Source organism: Juglans regia, chromosome 11, assembly GCF_001411555.2.
Source record: "Juglans regia cultivar Chandler chromosome 11, Walnut 2.0, whole genome shotgun sequence".
NCBI lineage: Eukaryota > Viridiplantae > Streptophyta > Magnoliopsida > Fagales > Juglandaceae > Juglans > Juglans regia.
In genome coordinates, this window is record NC_049911.1 from 16,738,348 (window position 1) to 16,758,570 (window position 20,223).

General features: G+C 37.6%; 1 protein-coding gene across 2 annotated transcripts; it reads right to left on the reverse strand.

Annotated features, from left to right (window-relative positions):
* Window positions 1-740: 740 nt before the first annotated feature.
* LOC108993645 (adenine DNA glycosylase) lies at window positions 741-19,841 on the reverse strand. Of its 2 annotated transcripts, XR_001996538.2 has the most exons (8): window positions 19,229-19,841; window positions 19,054-19,113; window positions 8,039-8,158; window positions 7,875-7,972; window positions 6,980-7,521; window positions 1,977-2,083; window positions 1,203-1,438; window positions 741-1,089 (listed from the first exon to the last, which is right to left on the reverse strand). XR_001996538.2 is itself a non-coding variant. In XM_018968631.2 (7 exons), exons 1-7 carry the CDS (start codon window positions 19,769-19,771, stop codon window positions 1,355-1,357), a joined length of 1,554 nt encoding a protein of 517 aa, XP_018824176.2. In that variant the 5' UTR covers window positions 19,772-19,841; the 3' UTR covers window positions 966-1,354. The 2 variants fall into 2 exon arrangements, 1 of the variants encoding a protein (XP_018824176.2); XM_018968631.2 differs by having other exon boundaries at window positions 966-1,438.
* Window positions 19,842-20,223: the final 382 nt, after the last annotated feature.

The window sequence follows — 20,223 nt, forward strand, 5'->3', positions numbered from 1 at the left end:
AGTCATGCATAATATAAACATCAATATAATCAGTCATGATTTTAAGTTCTTAGCATGAAATATTTTGTGTAAAATCTTATGTTAAGTATGTTTATGTTATGATGAGTTTCTTATTAAGTCATTTTAACTTATTTTTATGCTTTTAAACCATCTTAAGTTAGGATAATTATGACATTAGAGCTGTTGGACGAGAATTAATCCAAGGAAGTGTGACAATGGTCTAGATCATGTATATAAATTTTAAGTTATGATTTTTATAGCATGGGCTTTGAAAAATTTTAATAAATACTTCCACGCACTCGCTTTTATAATCTCATTATTTTAATAAAAAAATTATTTTATTTATAGAATTTTTGTACCTAACGCTTCATTTAAAATAATAAAAAAAATATTTTTAAGTCAAAATTTAGTAATAGCACTCTGGACTTTGAGAGCTTTTAAAAACAAATTTATTATTAACCATATGGAGTGGGGTGTTACATAGACATATTACGTATGCACGGTATTCGAGATTCCTCATCATTTAAAAAAGAAAAAGGTATGTGTTTCTTACACAATTTTGGACACCTTGTCTATGGGAAAAATGTTAAACCATAATAATGCACAAAATTTTAAAAATTCAAAAAACTAATAAACAGATGATTTGCCAAATTGAAGGTTGGTTGTGCAACTCTTCAAGCATAAGTCCTCATCAGGATAGAAATTTTCTCTCCATTGAGAACAAAAAAAAGAAACCACAGTTCAATACATGCTGCCTCCAGAATTTGGAAGGCATGAGCAACCGCCTATGATATCGATCTTATGGTACACCTCCAAGTTAAAAACTTAAATATGCACGTCTGTTTGTTGGGATTGTTTCTGGGTCCGACGGTTCATTGCCTTCCAATTCATTAAATATAACACCTATGGAAAAAGCACGCCATAGTCCACCTATGGCATCATCATCATAATCACAAAACAATGATAACACAAACAACGAATCATGGTATTCCGCGGGTAGTACCCATCAATAATCTGCATTGTTGCATGTCCAATGATAACTACAAAACAACGAATCATGGTATTCCGCTGGAAGTACCCACCAATAATCTGCATTGTTGCATGTCCAATGATTACAAAACAACGAATCATACTAAGCCCTAAAGTACCATATTGCAAGCATATAAAATGAGAAGCAGCAAAACCCGAGGGCCAGCACTCACCAATACTCTGCATTGTTGCATGTCCAATGTGCACTTCTGTGACAGATAAATGTAGAGAATAGGTCTCATGAAGCCTTTCTTGTTGAATTAGTTTAATAAAGCGCCCCATTTAGGTCACTTGAACAGGTTCAAGCAGGAATATGTTGTTTTGTTCATGTCATTCTGTTCCTCTTTCTTGATGGGGTAAAATTATTGGACAACTTTTCCTGCTTAAATTTCTGAACCATGATGTATGCCTGCATTAGGATAAAGATTTACTTGTAAGTAGTTGACAATGCAAACACATTCAATTCGATAACCGAATCGCACAACTCAAATACTACTTATAGAGTAGGCAAAATGACAGAACAGAAAAAACTATTATGTCCAGCCCAAATTTAGAATAAGAACGAAAAAAAATCAATCTTTGAGAATTAAGTTCAGGAATTTATAATAATATACTTTTGACTAAGAGCTCCCATTTTGCAACTGAGGGTTTGAATCATAATATGCTTTTTTTCATTCTAACTAGAGCTTGGTAGAATACAATGCTCAAAATTGAACTATAAAATTAGCTCCGCAGTTTTCGACATCAGCCAACATATATCTATCTCAGTGGCTTTGACCATACCAACCAACTGGAAAAATGGCCCAAGTAGTAAATAACTAAAAGGGAAGTGAGTGAGCGGTTAGTGCCAATTATAGAGTTCTTCAATAGGAAGTATTAAGCAGCACGAATTATATGTATATAAATTTAGAAATGTAGATAGGAACATTTATATTACGTGTAGTTACCTTTCTCACAGCAGATGTCAATCCCAAACTTGAAAGGGCATCGCCATCCACACATTTCCAATGCATAGCTTCTTTGTCTTGCTTTCCAAATAAGTCATTTTTCCTCCCTTCATGCCATTAGAAAGCAAACAAGGATTATGCAAAGACATGAACGTGTGTGTGAGCAAATGAGTGGAGAAAGCTTGAAAGAGATCCTCTTCACCAAAAGGAATAAAAAGAACTAAAACGGTTAAATATGTATGCCCTTACAATAGAAAGTAACGCAGCTACCAGTCTAATGATATTGCCGTAAAAGTATGCTGTCACAATTTGTATCATTTTCCAAATATTCTTTTATAACTAAGATAAATATTATTAATGATGAAAAAGGGATAATGTCCCCGGAGACAGTAAGTACACACGGATCCACTCAATGAACGAAAGGAAAAGAGCTATAAAGTATAAAGTCCTAAAAATTAGAAAAAGAAAAGGGAGCACCATAATGTGCCCTTTGTCCAATGATACAAGGTGTTGAGAACACAAAAAATTTTAACTCCGACACCGATATTTCGCAGTACCTCAAAACTACGCTTGCTTTGATCATTTTGCAAATATGACTTCTCTTTGACATTGACCTACCAGAAAAAGTAAGGTCATAATATAATAGAAACAGCATAAAATTGAGGGGTATCTTCAACTATTCTGACTTCTCTTTCTATTATACCTTATCATACTGGAAAGTGTTCTCTCATTCCTCTCTCTTTCTCTCTCCTCACTCTATCTCTGAAGGCTACCTCAGGTGATTCATGCTGGAGATACCTCCTTTCCTCATCATTTCTCTCTCGCAAATACTCTGCTCTCAGCAGTTTATATAGTCTAGATGCTATTTGGTTCTAAAAACTTAGTATTTTCGATTGGATTGTCAAATTATTTGTCAATCGAAGCAAAGTCATTTGTCTTCGAATCACCTAGGCCCCATTAGATCTATTGCCACTGCCCACAAGAGAAAAGTTTTAAAAAGAAAGCTTTCGACTCATCCATTGTGCACTTGCAATCTTCAAAGCTTCTATCATTTCTCTGCCTCCAAATACAACAAAACATACATATAGGAGCCATCTTCCCAATTGCCGCCGCTTGTGGGTTCCCAATTCCAAGAGCTCAATGTCCAACTTGCAAATTAGCCCATGTTCTCTTGACTTGAATCTACCATCCAAGCATTCATTAGAAATTAATACTAAATCTAGAATTTATCTACCTTTGACAAAAGTGTTTTGAGGCTTCAATATTAGCTTCTCCATCACCATACCCAATCGGTTCACCAAAACATTAACAAGACTGATAGGGCAAGAGTCTTTCATATCCACCACCTAGGCTTTTTGGGAATACGAGCTATGAAGGTAGCAATAAAATTCTCAAAACTTCTAATAATTTCATTCTCAAACATCACTCAAACAAAAAACACTTTTCAATTTCAAATTATCAAATTTTTCATCTAATCATTACCTAATCATTATTCAAACACAAAAATCAATACAACTTTTACAAACTTCCAAAACAAAAATAGTATTAAAATATAATATTCAAACAATTTTTTAACTTTATAATATTTTTATTCAACTTTCTCTCCTTTCCCAAAACCCAATAAAACATCTTCACTCAAATCATTTCACTACTATTCACAAAATTTGAGATGCTCCAAGCATCCAAACATGCCCTAAGACTTTTTTCAAACCTTGCATTTGTATGGAAATCTTGGAATACCTTCATTAGGTCATCTTTAGCCACTTCCCAGCAAACTATTACAATTGACCGTTAGAATAATCTAGACAGGTTGGTTTTTTCAATAATAGGCATAGCGCATGTTTACAGTACATATGCAAGAGAGACACCAAAGTATGATTAACAACCAATACAAGAAAATCATGGACACTTAGTCCATTAAAATCTATTACAATTGACCATTGGAATAAAGTGTTAAGGTAGAGAAAACTCCAAGTTCCTATGTAGTTCGCTTGCAGTCTTCAAAGCTTCTATCACCGAAGGCACTATTAGAAGAGAAGTGGTAGCCATCTTCCACCAAATTGCCATGTAATCCTCTCCAACTTGCCAAGAAATTTACCAACCTTCTAGGCGTCACCCATGCTAATCCCATCCTATTGAAAAAATCATTCCATAATATGTGAGTGGCAATCTCACAATGAAGAAGTAGGTGATCAACTGTCTCCCCATTTGTTTTGCACATACAACACCAATCCAAAATGATAATCCGGTGCTTCCTTAAGTTGTCTACGGTGAGAATCCTTCCTAATGAAGCTATCGATACAAAAAAACTGCTTTGACTGGCGCCTTATGACAGCAAGACCTTCCGTATTTAGCTTTCCTAATTGACAGCAAGACCTTCCATATTTAGCTTTCCTAATTGACAGCTAAACCTTCCTTATTTAGCTTTACTAATCTGTATATATATACTTCCTTACTTAGACAGATCATGTTCTTTATTTAGACAGATTATGTAAATAGTCCTAGTTTCCTTTTGTAGACAGATTTGATTGATGTAAATTTGGCTTGATTCTAGCCTTGTATCATCCACACTTGTGCCTATATAATGAAAGGAAATCCTCACAAAGGAGGCATTCAAATCCAATTTGACACCTTAAGCCTCATTTGGATGTTGAAATGAGATAAACAAATCTGTGAATAGTGAAATAGTTTGAGTTAAGATGTTTTATGGGGTTTTGAGAAATGAGAGAGAAAAAGTTGAATAAAAATATTATAAAGTGAAAATATTGTTAGAATATAATTTTTTAATATTATTTTTGTTTAGGGATTTGAAAATGATAAATTATTTTTTGTGTTTTGTTTGGAAGTTTGGAAAAGTTGTAATGATTAGGTTAATGATTAGATGAAAAAGTTGAAGATTTGAAATTGAAAAATGTCTGTGTTTGAGTGATGTTTGAATATTGAGATAAGAAATTTCTCATCTCATCTCAACATCCAAACGTGCCCATAGTCTTCCAAATACTCATCCAAGGAAATGGATTTGCATTTTGAATGCTAAGGGTGTGATAGAATGAAGGACGATGAACTTCTCTTATTTAAAGGCACCAGAACACCTTGTCTACATCTCCCATTCTCACACTAATAGGGTATAAAAGATTATAGAACTCTATGAAAGCATCAATTTCTCAATCTTGTGCTGCTCTAGAGAAACCGACATTCCATTGAGTAACACCATTGGACAGCTCCAAAACATCTGCTATGGAGGGTTCCTTCACCCTTGCGAAATTGTACACATCTGGAAAGGCATTCCTCAGGATCCTGTCATCACACCAAAGGTCATACCATAACTTAATTCTAGACCCATCACCTACCTCAAGCCGAGTATGCGCCAAGAGAAAGTTTATGTGCTTCCACAACCCACCGGGCCACCCCATGTGATCCTTGCACTTCATTAGAGCACCATCCACACCAAGCCCCACCAAACTGCCTTCCAAAAAGTCTCCATTTCTTGTTGACATCTCCAATGCTGTTTCCCTAATAGCACGGTTGAAAACCAACAAGTGACAAACTCCTAACCCTCCCTTGAGATTGGAGTGCATACCTTTGCCCAGTTCAAAGGATGAAATTTGAGCTCACCATCCATTCCTCCACCCAAGAAATCACGTTGTAGTTTCTTACTTTTGACTGTGAGAAACCAAGGCCTTGTAATCGTAATTGCATGTGCAAGATAAGTGGAGAATCAGTGGAGCGCCTTCTTTTATGTTGTGACTTTGCTAGCATTCTCTGAAACATGGTCTTTTTGGCCTCTTTGGGATGTGTTGGGCAATGCCTTCTTGGGTGGTGGATCTCCTAGGAGTTGAAAAGGGCTGTTTGGAAACCATCAATGTGCACTTTTGTGGAGGATGAACTCATCCTGCTTATTACGTCTGTGGAAAGAAATAAGCGCAGCTTGGAGGATCATGAAAGATTGTAACCAGAGCATAAGTGTTTCATTCTTAATACCCGTTATGATTGGATAATGGACCAATATGGTGTTGCCCTTTCTATTTCTACTTTTCAAGAATTTCTAGCACCTTTCCCATTAGTTAGTTAAGTGGATCTCTTGTACTTCCTGTGTATTGAAGTAACACCCTTTTTCGCCATAAAGAAAATATTTAGCTTACATATGAAAAAAGCAACAACATAAAATACAAGTCAAAAGAACCTTATAGGTGATTAATTGAGTGTGTTAAATGCCCAACCATCATAGAAGAACAATTTATTGGTGTTGGCATGCATAAAGTTGCACGGAGTACATTATGACACTTCTTTCCACAAGTATCTAAAAATGGGGGAAAATATAGAGGGAGGATATCCAAACACACAAAATTCAAATTATTTTGTTCCATTAATTTGTTCCAAAACATAACACGATGGTTTGAAAACTATGTTGCTAAACCTTGGATGTTTCATATCAGTTTTAGATAAAACCAGTATTCTGCAAAATCCAAATAACATAATAGAATTTGCCTAAACTATGCTAATATAGTTTTGTAAATGGTTTGGAAATATATATTTTATTGACAAGTAATTTTCAAAGTGCAAAGGGGTGCAAAACAAGCACATGGACCATACACTAAGAAAAACCCAATTAGAGGGCTGAAGAAAAAAGAGCAAAATTCCATAAAATCTAGAAAGCTAAAGGAACAAAGGTATTTGTGTCACCATCCAAACATACAGAGAATAAAACATAATGGCTCTTAATTCTAACACCATCCTCTCACAACCTTCGACTGCCCGAGAATTTCATTCCCACTGAATACACCACATCAAATGCAAAGGGACCATGCTCCAAAAGAACTTCACCAAGAGTATGACCAGAAAACATGAAAAGTACAATTTTATACACTTTCCAAAAAAGAATTATTATTAAACTTAACAAAAAAAGAATTATTATTAAAACCAGTTATTTAAATAAGCACACCTATTTTCCATATCAGAATATGAGAGAGAGAGAGAGAGAGAGAGAGAGAGAGAGAGCAAACCTTTTAGACGAACTACCAACAATTCCACAAAAATTTTTAGACGAATGTGAGTGAACATATGGACAAACTCTCCAACATCTTTCCTGACAACTATGTTGCCGGTCTTTTTAGAATCAATTCCAAACTTCTTTTCCAGAAAGTGGTCAATTGCTTCTCTTCTAGTTGCCAAACCAGCATCTCCATCCAGCAAGACAGACGGGAACTCCCAGAGGCCAGCAAGCAGACCTTCATCCGGCCTTTTTACAAGAAGAAATCTACTGTCACTTTGGTTTCCCTCCAATGTTTTTTGACCTCCTAGTAGTTCCACCACACATACGGCGGAAAAATCATGTCTCTGTTTGACCTTCACTCCCTTAGCAGGGAAATCTGTCACCTGTACCAAACTATCGTGTCCAGAGACTGACAGTGCATGGCAGTGTCCGGATGCAGGACATGAAGAGCAGCTTGGGTTCAATGGGGTGCATACGGTTGCACCAAGTTCCATGAGAGCCTGATTTAAGTCTCCAGGCCGGATAGGATCGACTAGTTGAGCTGCTAGTTTCCTATTCCCACGCCACATAAAACCTAACCATGAGACTTCCGGGAAATATTTTCTACTTATTACCACCTTGTAATCACTTCAATTGAATCATGAATGCTGACGCAAATGTGACTGGTATGACCTGTTATGCAAGTATTTTTTTTTCTATGCCAAGAAACCATGGAGATCATTATGCAAATTGCTCTATAGATGACTAAAAATGCATGGTTTCTTAACAACAGAATACAAGTAAGTCCGAAAAAAGAGAGTAGATAAAGATATGTTAACTAAAATCCTCTATTCCACCAAATCAAAATGAAGGTTATACAACAAATGAAAATCAAAGAAAAAGTTGTAGGGGTCACTAGAGCTCACCATATTTTCTTGACAGTCACCAAGTCTTTTGGATTTGCAGAAATAGCCCTTAGTCTAGTAATCACCCTTATCACGTTCCCATCAACCACCGGCACTACCTGATGTAGTAAAACTTGAACAAGGGTTGAAACTGATCAAACAAAATAATTCCATAAGCTACGCACCTCCCCAAATGCTATTGAAGCAATAGCCCCAGCAGTATAGTCTCCAATTCCTCGAATCTTTCGCAGTTCAGAAACTGTTTTAGGAAATCTACCTCCTCCCGCAACAACCATCTTTGCTCCCTTATAACAAAAACAAAATCGAGAAAGAGAGAATTAGGACATGGTTTATGGTCAAGATAATGATGGGAGTCTCTCCTTTTAAATTAGATTGCTGTTCTTTCCTTCGAGATTGCAAGAACTGACCCTTCTCATCTCAAATACACAAAACAGATCTTCAGTTGAGATCAAAGATATGAACCGCTCACAACTGTCTAAAGGCTTTCATCGTAGACCCTAAGCTCTTCGTGACAACACAAAGATGTTGCCAGTCCACCTATTAGGAATTCCACTCACTTTAAGATGTCTAAGAACCATAATGTACTATATCACTAGTTCTCAGGATGCTAGGGTAGGGAGAAGGGTGGATGGGGGAAGCAAGACCGTGGTGGTATACCACATCAGCACCTTCATTAGTGTTAAAGAAAACTAACAAGGGAACCATTTTTCAAAAAGAGGAAAAACCCCTTGGAATTCCTCTAGGGCAGCTGGCCAATAAGAGAAAAAGGAGAGGAAAAAGCGCAAGGTATGGGGAAGGGTGTGACTGGGTTTTTATGGAGGAGCTCCAGTCCGTTTCCATATCGGAGTTCAAATTCATGTCCAAGAAGGAATCCTAGTCCTTTTGTTTCTCTTTCTTGATAAGTAATAAGATTTCATGAGATAGGCACAAAAGACACAATACAAGTACACAAGAAGTATATAAGAAATACACCTTTCTAAAAGGAGAAAATTGAAGGGGAGTATAATCACTCTGATCAAAAGCACTTTATCTAACCTCCCTACATACCTTCTTTCTTTATTTCCTTTACCTGTAGGTGTAGCTTCTTGTATTGAGAAAATCTTCTGCAATTTTCTTTGGGGAGGAAGCTAAGTTTCATCTTGTTTGTTGGGACAAAGCTTGTTCTCTAGTACCTTGCGGTGGTTTGGGGTGCGTAACTTAGGACCTTCAATAGCTCTTGGGGAAGTGGTTATGGAGATATCACCAGGAAGGGAAGTGGTTATGGAGAGTAGTTATAGATTCAAAATACGGGAGTATTAGGAGTGCTAGTGTTCTAATGAAGTTAGGTGGGCATATGGTATGGGGTTAGGGAAAAATATTCGTTCAAGGTGGGAGAGGTTCACCAACGTTTTCAGATTTGAGGTTGGGATGGGCCATGGTGTTCATTTTTGGGATGATTTTTGGTGTGGTGCACGGGCTCTTAAGTTTTTTTTTTTTTTTTTTTTACACTCTCCACCGAATTTCAAGTGACAAAGAGGCTGTGGTGGCTGACTTGTTGGTTTGTTCCAATGGCTCTATCCATTGGAATGTAAATTTTTTGAGAGTGGCTCAAGATTGGGAACTTGGAACGTTTGTTGATTTCTTCAGTTCATTGTATGTTATGACTTTTGGTAATGTGGTGGAGGACAGGATGATTTGAACTCCTTATGGGAGTAAAAGATTTTCAGTGTGTTCCTGTTATACGGCCCTTTCGGGATTTTCTAATGATCATTGCTTACCCTAGAAGAGTATTTGGAAATGTAGAATTCCTCCCAATATTGCTTTCTTTGAATGGACAGCATCCCTTGGGAGAATCCTCACCACTAACAATTTGAGGAAACGGGGTCTAATCATTATGGATTGGTGCTTCTTGTGTAAGAAAAATGGGGAATCCGTGGATCATCTATTGTTTCATTGTAAGGTGGCTAAGTTTTAGTGGGATGAGATCTTTAATCAGATTGGTGTGGCATGGGTAATGCTTGGTAGAGTTTTGGATATTTTTAAGTGTTGGACAGGTATTAAGGGTAATGTTCACGTTGCTGCTTTGTGGAAAATGATTCCTCATTGTATTATGTGTTGTTTGTGGATGGAGAGAAAAGAAAAAAATTTATTGGCGTCGAGTGTCTGGGAATAACATCCATACTAATCCCGAGGGTGCACAGGCCCTCGGCAAAGAGTTTCCCACAAGTGTACCTCGGTTAATTCAAGGGGAAAATCCCCTAGTCCGATGACCCCTAGAGATTGTTTGCACCTAAAGGGATTTGAACCTTAGACCTGGGGAGAGCATACGCCCAAACCCAAGGCCTTTACCACTTGAACCAACCCCTAGGCCTAGGGCTTATAATAGGTGTTTTGAATACCAGGAGTGTTCCTTGGACGAGCTGAAGAGATTCTTTTTCATCACACTATTCTCCTGGGCTTCGGTCATTATTTGTAATGGGGGCAAATTTCATAATTTGCCTTTATCCATCATCAATGCTTAGTGGTATTTAGACGTATTCTGTGTATACTTCTTGTATACTTGGGTTATACCTTTTACTTATAAAAAAAAAAAAAAAAAAACAGAGGAGAATATAATACATGAAAATGAAAGTTAAACCTGTTAAAGTCTATGGAAGATGTCCAAAGGAAGTGAGTGTTGGGAAGTGGTTGTGGAGATACACTATGGAACCGGAAACCCTTTGGAAGTCGGTGATAGACCTTAAATATGGAGGCGTGTGGGGGGGGGGTTGGAGCACTAGAGAGGTGAGTGGGGCTTATGGAGTGGGAGTTTGAAAGCATATTAGGGAAGGGTGGGGGGCTTTTACTCGTCACACGAGACTTATGTTGGGAGATGGCTCTAGAATTAAATTCTAGAGTGACCTATGGTGTGGGGATAATGCCCTTAAGGATTCATTCCCTTTAGTTTTCAGGATTGTTTGTGAAAAAGAAGCTTCAGTGGTAGATGTTTTGGTACTATCTGGGGATCAAGTCCAATGGAACGTCAACTTTAGTAGGGCTGCCCAAGATTGGGAAATTGGTAGCTTTGAGGATTTTTTTTGTATTCTATACTCCATGAGACCGAACGTTCAACGAGTTGACAGGTTGTGGTGGAAACCAACAGATAAAGGCATGTTCTCAGTTTGTTCTTTTTATAAGTCTCACACAATCGCAAGACAACCAAGTTCTATGGAAGAAGATTTGGCGAAATAGAGCACCGCCTAAAGCGGCATTTTTTGCTTGGTCAGCTTCCTTGGGTAAGATTTTGATGATGGACAACTTAAGGAAACGGGGGGTGATCATGGTAGACTGGTGCTGCATGTGTAAGAAAAGTGGTGAAATTGTGGATCATCTTCTACTACATTGTGAGGTCGCTAAAGAGCTATGGGATGATGTGTTTTGGAGGTTGGAGCTAGCTTGGGTCATGCCAGCCACAGTGGTTGAGTTCTTGGCCAGCTGGACAAACCTAAGAGGAGCCCCCCAAATCACAGCTGTGTGGAAATTGGTGCCAATTTGCATCTTGTGGTGCCTATGGAAGGAGTGTAATGACCGGACGTTTGAAGATAAAGAACGCTCTGTAGAGGAACTTGGATCACTTTTTGTTAGAACTTTATTTTTATGGGCCATAGCTGTAGACTTTAATGGCCTGGGCATTCCTGACTTTCTTGTTTCTTTTTCTTCTTCCTAGATGTATACCCTCTTGTGTACTTGGGCTAAGCCTTTTGTTATTAATACAATCGTTTACTTGTAAAAAAAAAAAAAAAAAGGAAGCAAGTGTTGAAGAAGAAAGTTTTGAGGTCCTCAAGGTATTTAAACTATCCTAGTCATTTCCTACGTAGGAATCATAATCCTATTTCAACCAGGAATTCTAGTGTTCTTCCAAGCACAAGCCATAGCCTTTTCTTGGTAGGATTCCATATTATTTTGCTAGAATCCCAAGGAAATTTCTTTATGCTTCAAAATTAGGATGGTTTCATAATTTGAAACATCAAAAGTTTCCTAATCCAAAACAACAAGAATTCCTAACCAGGTCTAGTTTCCTAATTAGAAACAACTAACTGTCCTAATCTAGAACCAGACTACTAATCCAATACACCCCAAGTTTCCTAATCTAGGATAACATCCTCTCTTTAATTCCACATAATAGATCTTTTCAACAACTCTTGCCCAACATGGTAGTGCGAGTCTTTAGGAGTACTAAGTTTGTGCTATAGTCCAGTAACACTAGTCAATCTGTTTAATAAGTAGAAAGAGTAGTCAAATTATAATTAGATCTCGCGGAAATTGCCTGTAAACTCAAGTTTCACATATTAAACATCACGTGTGACTTGGTACTCAATTATATATTTGCAGTTCATTCACCTGATGCTAAGACTTATCACAATCAAGGGTACCACATATTACACTCAGGGTTTCTTCTACGCCACACTTCTAAGGACTGCATCACACAGCACTTAAAGAAAACTCCATAACTTTGACGTTTAAGCAAATTGCTACATTTTTGTGGGGGAGGAATTGGCGATGAGTTCAAGTTCCACCTAGTTAGGTGGGATAAGATCCGCACCACAATTGCTGGTGGTGAATTGGTTATTAAAAATATGATCCCGCTCAATAAAGCCTATAAAGGAAATGGTTATTGTGGTATACCATTGAGAGGGAAGCTTTATGGCAATTGGTTGTGTAAACCAAAATATGATAATGTGTGGGGAGGATGGTGTTGAAATGAGGTTAGTGGGCCTTTTAGGGTGGGGGGACCTCTTGCTTTATTAAATTTATGGTGGATGAAGAATCTAAAAAATCAGATTTGGGTATGATCTGTGGTGTGGGGACCAAGCTTTGAATACAGTATAACTAGAGTTGATCCATTTATCATATCATAAGGAGGTTTCGGCAATAGAACACTTGTAGATCTCAGATAATGTGCTCAAATGGAATATTACTTTTATAGGATCAGCCCATGATTGGGAGTTAAGTGTTTCCTCTTCATTCTTCAACTGGTTGTACTCGTTTAGGTGGAGAAGCAGTAGTGTTGATCAAATATGTTGGACTCCATCCAAGAGAAGGAAATTCGAGGTCATGTCCAGTTTCAAAATGCTCCTCCCTTCCTTGGCCCTTCTTTATCCTAGAAATGTATTAAGAGAAACAAGACATCTACCAGAGTAGCTATCTTTGTGGATTACAACCTTGGGAATGATTTTCATTTTTTTTATAAGTTGAGAATTTTTTTTTTATCAAGAATTAAACCTTGGGAAAGATTTTAACGATAGGTATCTTGAGAAAAAGACATATTGTAGTATTGGAATGGTGCTGTATATGCAAGCAAAATGGGGAAAATATTGATCACGTTTTACTGCATTGAGAGTAAGCGAGGAGATTATGGGTTGGGATTTTTAACACTCTTGGGTTTGAGTGGGTTGTGCACTAGAGGGTGGACCTATTGGTATGTTGGCAGTCTCCTTGTGATGACCACAAAAATTCAAAATTTGGAGGATGGACCCTTATGTTTGATGTGGTGCATTTGGCAAGAGTGTAATACCCGAGCTTTTGAAGACTCGGAGAGGACAATGACGGACCTAAAAGCCACATTGCTCAACAATCTTTATGCTTGGAAAAAAGCTCACAACAGCCCCCCATGTTTCCAACCTTTTAGATTTTAAGGATTTTTGCTCTTTTTTACCTTCTTGCTAGTTGGGTGTATCCTTTTGTATACGTCTTGTGTACTTGGAGTTATAATACCCGAGCTTCTGAACACTTGGAGAGAATGATGACGGAACTAAAAGCCATATTGCTTAACAATCTTTATGCTTGGACTGTCAAAGTAAGGCAAAATACTGTATGAATGGCCGAATCCTTGGCCTTGAGAGTTCTGTATATTATATAATCTTTACAAAGCAATTTTATACATGGAAATAAATCAGTATACACCTAATTCTAGCCCTATACATGGAAGCTATAATCTGTCAAACTAGAGAAATAAGGAAAGAGTTGTATAAGGAAAGAATAATGAACAATAATTGGCAGCCTTGCTGCCCATTGACATGGACGAAAGCTCACAACAGCCCCCATGTTTCCAACCTTTTAGATTTTAAGAATTTTGCTCTTTTTGGGTGTATCTTTTTGTATACTTCTTGTGAACTAGGAGTAGTGCCCCTTTGCACTTTCAATAAAATTTTGCATCACTTACAAAAAATATTAGTACGCATGCTCAATTTAATAGATACATTTATATATAGACATTTAGTAGCCAACCATGATGGGACTTAAGAATTTTTAAGTTTTGACTACTAAGCTCAACCTAGACAAGAATAGAAACCATAAAATATAAAAATATAAGAGGGGTCCTGATGGTTTGCACTTGATAAGCTTGTGAAAAGATTGATAACATGGATGAGAATAACATTCCACCACCAAATATGTAAAAGATCATTATAGAAGACTGAGAACTAGACAGTTCCAAGTTTTGATGAGAATTATAGGCCAACCATATGGATTGCATCTCTATTTATCCAACAAAGAGATAACTGATTCCCTTAGAAAGGTCAGCCGTTGATTCTGGTTTTATTAGAGTATTAGAGGGTTTATTTTTCAATAGCGCAAAAATTGGTCTTCTCTTGTTCTTGGTTCCATGATAATGACACCTTAATAGTGTTTGACGATCGAGAAAGAGAACACTTGGTGAAACACGGAGAGAGAAAACCCTAAGGAACCGAATCCCAGCCGTCACCCTCCACCCAAAACCTAAGGCACCCCGCCACCGCCACAGACAAGATTGATGGGCTCTGGCGACACCGTTGAGGGCAGTCCGGCGTCAATCCTCCCTCTAGCGACCTAAAGTGTTTCTCTAGGGCTAAATCGCGAGATTCTCAGTGACAAGGAGATCTCTCGGAGGTGACATTGACCATCGAACCTGTGCCTCTGCCACTGCCACAGACAAGACCAACGGGCTCCAACGACTCCTATGAGGGCACTCCAGGGTCGGTCCTCCCTCCGGTGATCGGGATTTTCCACTCCTTCGGTTCGTCGGCACAGATCTGGGGTAGTTCCATAACTCTTTTCTCGTATAACATCTCAGATCTGCATTTTATTCTCGTATAACATCTTCTCTCCTTGAGATGACAAAGCGATATGATCCTGGGAAATGATCCTATGATTTGGGATCGGAGGATGACGCCGCGCGACATGGATCTTTTTTACGAAAGAGGGAGGAAATAGTTTTCACATCTTTGAACGGAGTAAGACTCGGCCACTGCAGCCCCTTTATCTCTAGCAATCCTAAATAAATTAGGATAAATGACTTAAGAGCTTAATCCCCGCACCAAGTATCATGCCAAAAGTAAATATTTGCCCCATCCCTCACTTTAAAATTTAAGTTATTAACAAAGTCCCCCCATACTAACCGGATGGACTTCCACAAGCCCACCCCATACACCCCTTTAACTTCATTTGTGCACCAACTCCCCCACATTCTCCCATATATAAAATCCACAATTTGTCTCCATAATGCATTACTCTCAAAATGGTACCTCCAAAGCCATTTTCCAAGTAGAGCTTTATTGTAAAGCTTTAAATTTCTCACACCCAAACCTCCACAGGAAACTGGTTGACAAACTTTATTCCAACTCACCAAATTAATTTTCTTTCCTCCCCATTACCATCCCACAAGAAATTCCGAAAAATCCTCTTATCTTTTTTGCAACCCCTGCGGGTAAGGGAAAGAGAGAAAGGAAATATGTGGGGAGATTAGACAAAGTACTCTTAATCAGTAACTCTTCCCCCTTTTGACAAATAGTGTTTTTTCCAACCAGCTAGCCACCTCCCAATCTTCTCAATAACCCCATCCCATATCGAAAGTGATTTGTGAGGAGCACCCAAAGGTAATCCAAGATATTTCAAAGGTAAAGAAGCTACCTTACATCCCAAGATATTAGCCAAATCAAAAATATTCCTGACCGTAACCACCAAAACAATTTCAGACTTAGATAAGTTAATTCTAAGTCCTAAAACAGCTTCAAAGCATAGCAATAAGGCTCTCAAAGCACGGAGATGATCTTGACTTGAATCACTAAGTTTTGAAGTATCGTCTGCAAAAAGTAAATGTGAAACAGTAATGCTGCCTCGTAAGTCATCTCCCACCATAAATCCCGACAAAAAATTCCTCTTCACAGCCGCTTCAATCATACGAGTCAAAGCATCCATAAATAATACAAAAAGATAAAGAGATAAAGGATCCCCTTGCCTTAGTCCATGGGAGCTATTAAAAAAACCCATTGGAGTGCCATTCACCAATAAAGAAAATCTGGCCGTCGAAATACAATGTTTTATCCACGAACACCACTTCTCTCCAAAACCAAATCTCCCAAGTAATTAAAGAAGAAAGTCCGAATTGACATGGTCAAAAGCCTTTCCCATGTCCAATTTAACTAAGATTCCAGATTTTAGGAATAAGAGCAATGAATGTAGTATTAAAACACTTCTCAAATTTTAAGAAAGAATAAAATTCTCCAAAAACTTTCATAATGTCTTCCTTCACAATATCCCAACATGCTTGAAAAATGCCATAGAAGAGCCATCCAGACCCGGTGCCTTATCTTTAGACATGCCTTTAACAACATCAAGAACTTCATCTTCCTCAAAATTCCTCTCCAACCAATCTGCACTAACCTGATCAATGGACTCGAACGACAGCCCATCTAACTTAGGTCTCCAAGAACATTCTTCCCGAAAAAGCTTCTCATAATAATTCACAAAAAGATCTTCAATCTCCCCATTATCGGTAATAACATTATCACCTAAATGAAGAACCTCAATAGCATTATGTCTACGGTGTGAATTAGCCATTTTGTGAAAGAATTTCGTACATTTGTCGTCTTCCTTCAGCCAAAGAATTCTTGATTTTTGCCTCCACAAAATTTTTTCCATAAGAGTGAGCTTTTCAATTTCTGTCATTACCCCTTTCTTCTTCTCCTTTTCCTCATAGGATATTTCACCCTTCATCTCCTTTTCCTCCAAAATATGCAGCTGCTCCATAAGCTGTTTTCTTTTATAATTAACATTGCCAAGAACCTCCACATTCCATCTTTTCAAATCTTGTTTTAACGCCTTAAGCTTACCAGCCAAAACAAAGCTTGGAGTACCAGAAAACTGATATGAAACCCACCACCTCCTTACTCTTTCAATAAAACCGTCCTCCTCCAACCACATATTTTCAAATTTAAAATATCTCTTTCCACTAATAATGCCCCCACAATCCAACAAGATAGGATAATGGACTGAAACAATTCGCTGCAGTCTTTTTTGTCTTAATTCCGGAAAGAGTGCTTCCCAAGAAGCCAAAATCAAGAATCTATCCAACCGGGACCATGCTCTCCCATTTGACCACGAATTGTCCCCTCCCACCATTGGTAAATGAACCAGCTGCAGCTCAGAAATGAAATCAGAAAACTCAGACATAGCTCTAGAAATCATAGAATCCTCTACTCGCTCACAAGGATAATGAGTAATATTAAAGTCCCCTCCTATAAACCATGGAAGTTCCCACCAGCTGCAAATTCCCGCAATTTCATCCCACAAAATACTTCTACTAGCATCAGAATTTGGCCCATATACACCACCAAAAGCCCATTCTACCTCACCATCCACATTCTTAAAGTGACATGCAACCAAATTTTTTTTTTTTGATAAATAAATGCAACCAAAATTTACCCACATAATAGTCTACTAATTCCACAGCCCTCCTATCCCACATTACAATAATACCTCCCAAAGCTTCATTTAAAACTAATTCAGCCCATCCCACACATTGGCAGCTCCATAAACTATTAATCAACGATTTATTGACTATCTTCAATTTAGTTTCTTGAAAACAAATAACTTCAGTCTTCCATTGATATGTATTGATATATATAATATTTTTACTTATCAAAAAAAGAAGATTGAGAACTATGAAATACCAATGACTCCTAACAAAAAAAAAAAAAACCTCAATCAAAACAAAATCAGCTCCGAATTTTGTAACACCCTGAGGAATGGTCTGAACTTTGAAGATCAAGAAAAAACAATGGATGAACTTAAGCATCGCTTTTTCAACACTTGTTCCTTTGGGCAGTAGCTAAAGATTTCCATTACATACATATGCATATATTGTAACGCCCCAATGGAAGGCTCAAACCACATGGCCTAGACTCCAAAATGACTAGTCAATGATACAATTGGAGTCTCATTGAAACCTTATAAAGAGCAAGAACTTCTCCTTCCCAAATAATGTGAGATCTCATACACCACCTACCCTTATTCATATCATATGGGGTATCACAATCTACTTCTCTTAAATTCCTGACGTCCTCATCAGGCCTGTCCATTGTAGATGGCACAGCTCAAATCCAACATTTCTGGTTGAGATAGGCTCTGATACCATTTGTAATGCCCCAATGGAAGACTCAACCCACATGGCATATACTTCAAAAAGACTGGTCAATGATACAATTGGAGTCCTCTTGGAACCTTATAACAAGCAAGAACTTCTCATTCCCAAGCAATGTGAGGTCTCATACACCACCTACTCTTATCCATATCATATAGGATATCACATATATACATCTTTTTCTCCCAACTTGTAACTTTTCGTAACTTAAAACACTTTCATATCATATGCATGGTAGAAGAATGCAACACAAAAACACAATAAACTTGTGAACATAACATATCATGTAAGATACCTTAAAGGTGGCTTTGGAAGAAAAGGCAATAATTTATGGGTAGGGAAATTGATAAACATAACTTTTTCACAACCCTTTTTGCAATCATAGTTTAAATGATGGGCATTTTTGTAAAATAACTCATAAAATAATTACAACAGTATTTTAAATGATGGGTATTATTATTTTACAAAGTACTCCCATTTAAAAACTGAAAAGAATTGTTTGTCCATCATTACTCGAATGGTAATCAAGCAGAGTAAATAATCTACCTTTGTTCAGGTGGTGCGTAGCCAAAACTGGTCATTAGAGTAGGTTTCATAAAAGAAAACAAGAAATCGAGGCAATGCGTTTCATACGTTCTAAATTGAGTCTTAAAAAAAAAATAGAACAGTCAATTAAAGAACGAGAATTTTTTCTGCAAAGCAGGAAAAGCTAATTTTGAAAGGAAAGCAAGGACGAGACAATGGCAAATGATAAGAGAATACCTCCAACAGAAAACGTGCACGGCGGTAGTACCCCAAACCAGCCCACATTTCATTCACCTCCTGCTCACAAGATTAAAAGGACTAGAGTTCTCAATCTATGTATGAATCAAGGAAACAAATAGAGACGGTTTTGTTTAAATCAGAGAAAAATAAAAATAAAAGGAGCCTTCTTTACCTCAAGAGAAGCCTGAGAGAGAAGGTGAAGGGTTGGCCATTTGTGCATCCAACGGTTGTAGTATTGAATGACAGTCTGAACCCTCGTCTGTTGAAGCATTACTTCCGAAACCCAAACCCCATAAGCCCTTTCTTCCTGTGGTTGTGATGGTGATGATGAATCTGATTTCTTTGAGCGCCAGGGCAGGTCCCTCTTGTTCAGGTCGTACCACTCCAACAAACATTCCCTAATTTTCTGGGTTTCGTCCCCGCTGAAACTCCACTTAACAATATCTTCTATGTCATCTTCTTCTTGTTTCTCTGTTGGTGAATGCGGTCGTTCTCTGGCCACTCGTCGTGGCCTCTCAACAACAACAGCTTTCTTACCTTGCTTCTGCTGCTTCCTTTTCTTATTATATTCCTCGTCCTCCATGCTTGAAATACAAAACCCGCTTGCCCTTTTTGATTTTGAAGCAGAAGTAGCGACCGATGCGTGGCGCTCAGTGAGTCCAACAAAGTGCTGGGCCGTCGTCAACTTCCTGTCGTAAAAGACTTTGATCTGCATGAGTATGAAACTATGATGCTGATCAGCTTCCCATCGGCGAGTCCAATCTCCTAACTTGGCAACCAACAACAGTTTCGCAGTAAATTGGTTTTTGAAAATTTGGGTCCCACAGCACCTACACGGCCGGGTAAGTTTGGCTCAGAACATTCACATCCGATTCCTTAAATTTTTTTTTAAATTTTAGCTAAAAATGACACTCTCTATAATTTTATCTTAAATTTTACTCATTTTTAAAAAACCTTTTACATCTCATTCCCTATCCTTTCTCTATTCTATTAAAATAATATTCTTTTATTATTTCTTTATTACTTTTTTCTCTCACTTCCATTTTCAAACTTAACTACTTAATATTTTTTCTTATGTTTTGAACTATTATTATAGTGAATATTTTAAACAAAAATTTAAATTATTTTTTTAAGGGTTTAATAATATTTTTAAAATTATTATTTTTA